Raw genomic sequence first — 2500 nt, forward strand, 5'->3', positions numbered from 1 at the left:
ATCCTATGGCAGGTGTTAGGGCCACCTGGACCAACTGCCAGTCTCAGGCTTTAAGCATACAAACTGGCCCTATTAAGACTACACATCCTGTTCAACTGCTTCCTCTGCCAAAAACTGTTTCAAAATAAAAGTCCTCACTACAATATTTCACTGTTAAACAATTTAACCCTTTAAACTACTGAACCTTTTAACTGTTCAGCCATTGTAACTGTTACTTGTCATCAACTATGACTCCTACCCACTGGAGCTAGTTAGCTAAGTTGGCTAAGTCACATGGTTAGCATGCTAGCATGCTAGTTACCATTTTTAGCAAAACTGCTTAAAATGATTAGCTAAGTTAGCTAAGTCACATGGTTAGCATAGTTAGCATGCTAACATGTTAGCATCTTAGTTAAGATTTTAGCAAAACTGCTAAAAGGATTAGCTAAGTTAGCTAAGTCACATGGTTAAGATTAAGATGCTAGCATCTTGGTTACCATTTTTAGCAAAACTGCTTAAAATTATTAGCTAAGTTAGCTAAGTCACATGGTTAAAAATATAAGATGCTAACACGTTATCTTGGATAAGATTTTAGCAAAACTGCTTAAAATGATTAGCATGCTAAGTAACATGGTTAAAGATATTTAGCATGTTAGCATGCTAGTTAGCATAACTGCTTAAAATAATTAGTTAAGTCAACTAAATGCGTGGTTAAGATTTTACATTGTTAAGCGTAGTTATAGTTAGCATAACTGCTAAAAATAATTAGCTAAGTTAGCTAAGTCACATGGTTAGCATACTTAGCATTTTAACATTGTTAGCATGCTAGTTAGCATAGTAACTTGGTTAACATTATTATCTTTGTTAATATAGTTAGCATAACTGCTAGCAAACATTAGAGCCATTCCAAGTGTCAGTTATCGTCAACTATCTACCTAAATAATTTAACCATTTAAACTATCCACTTATTTAACCGTTCAATCATTCCAACTATATTAAACCTTATCTACCAAGTAAATTATTTACCTATATAAAATATCCACCTATTTAACTGTTGAGTCATTCCAACTATATTAAACCTCATCTACCTAGCAACCACTAAACTGGCCCTATTAAGACTACACACCCTATGCAACTGCTTCCTCTGCCAAAAACTGTTTCAAAATAAAAGTCCTCACTATAATATTTCACTGTTAAACAATTTAACCCTTTAAACTACTGAACTTTTTAACTGTTCAGCCATTGTAACTGTTACTTGTCATCAACTATGACTCCTACCCACTGTAGCTAGTTAGCTAAGTAACATGGTTAGCATAGTTAGCATGTTAACATGCTAGTTAGCATAGTTAGCATAACTGCTAAAAATTATTAGCTAAGTTAGCTAAGTCCCATGGTTAGCATACTTAGCATTTTAACATTGTTAGCATGCTAGTTAGCATAGTAACTTGGTTAACATTATTATCTTTGTTAACATAGTTAGCATAACTGCTAGCAAACATTAGAGCCATTCCAAGTGTCAGTTATCGTCAACTATCTACCTAAATGATTTAACCATTTAAACTATCCACTTATTTAACTGTTCAGTCATTCCAACTATATTAAACCTCATCTACCTAGCAACCAATAGAGTTTGTTTTTACTCGGTATGATATTTTACATCATATTTTTGCATTTTCATGCACTGTATTTCCTTCAGGAAATGCTTTTCTAGTTTAGGCTCCGAGTTTAGTTTTGTTTGTAACCACCACATGAAATTATCATGTGTGTACAGCACACTGTGTTCACTGGTCCATTTTTGGCATCGCTACGAGAAGGAATATAGTTTTGGCTTGAGGTTGACTGAAATGCTCAGGCTCATGTTATGCTTCTTAAAGACACAGTATTGTGCCCTGCTTGTTGTCAGTAAGTTAGAAAACAAGCATTCCAGTTCTTTTAATGTATATGTCTTTTCTCTTGGTCTTTTCTCTCGCTTTTGTGTGTCTTCTGAATAACATCATTGTTCTTGGATGAATGAAAGTACTCTAAAAACAAGAATTTAACCTTTAAATGTTTAGTGGTTTGGCTCGCAAACACATAATATGTGGTTTAGAAACGATTTACTCATTGAATAAAACTGTGCTTCTGATTAGTTCTGATTGGTTTCTACTCTTGCCTTGCTTGCTTCTGATTGGTGTAAATGACCTCTGGTCCCGCCTCCTCTGTTAGGCTCTGCTGTATGAGAAGCCGGGTCTGCAGGGGGCGTGTGTGGAGATACATGAAGAAGTGCTGGATGTTAGCAAGGGACACGAGCCCCCACACACACCCCTGAACCCCCACATACGCACACACACCAACTCCGACACACTCAAGACAGTGGGATCCATGAAAATTCTCAGTGGCCTGTAAGTATCATGTAATCATCTGTGAATAAACAAAATATGGGTTGGAAAGTCTTTATAATGTACATTAATGTGCATCTGTGAACTTAACATCTAAAATATCTTCATCAAAATATGACCACGCACACACACACACACACACA

General features: G+C 35.7%; 1 protein-coding gene across 1 annotated transcript in view; it reads left to right on the top strand.

Moving 5' to 3' along the window:
* LOC125299292 (beta/gamma crystallin domain-containing protein 1-like) overlaps positions 1-2500 on the top strand; it is a 33239-nt gene that overhangs the window by 19221 nt on the left and 11518 nt on the right. The window contains exon 13 of the mRNA XM_048250523.1: positions 2185-2360. Within this exon, the coding sequence (XP_048106480.1) occupies positions 2185-2360 (176 nt within the window). The remainder of the gene's footprint in view (positions 1-2184; positions 2361-2500) is intronic.

The sequence above is a fragment of the Alosa alosa genome, chromosome 8 (assembly GCF_017589495.1).
Source record: "Alosa alosa isolate M-15738 ecotype Scorff River chromosome 8, AALO_Geno_1.1, whole genome shotgun sequence".
Lineage (NCBI taxonomy): Eukaryota > Metazoa > Chordata > Actinopteri > Clupeiformes > Clupeidae > Alosa > Alosa alosa.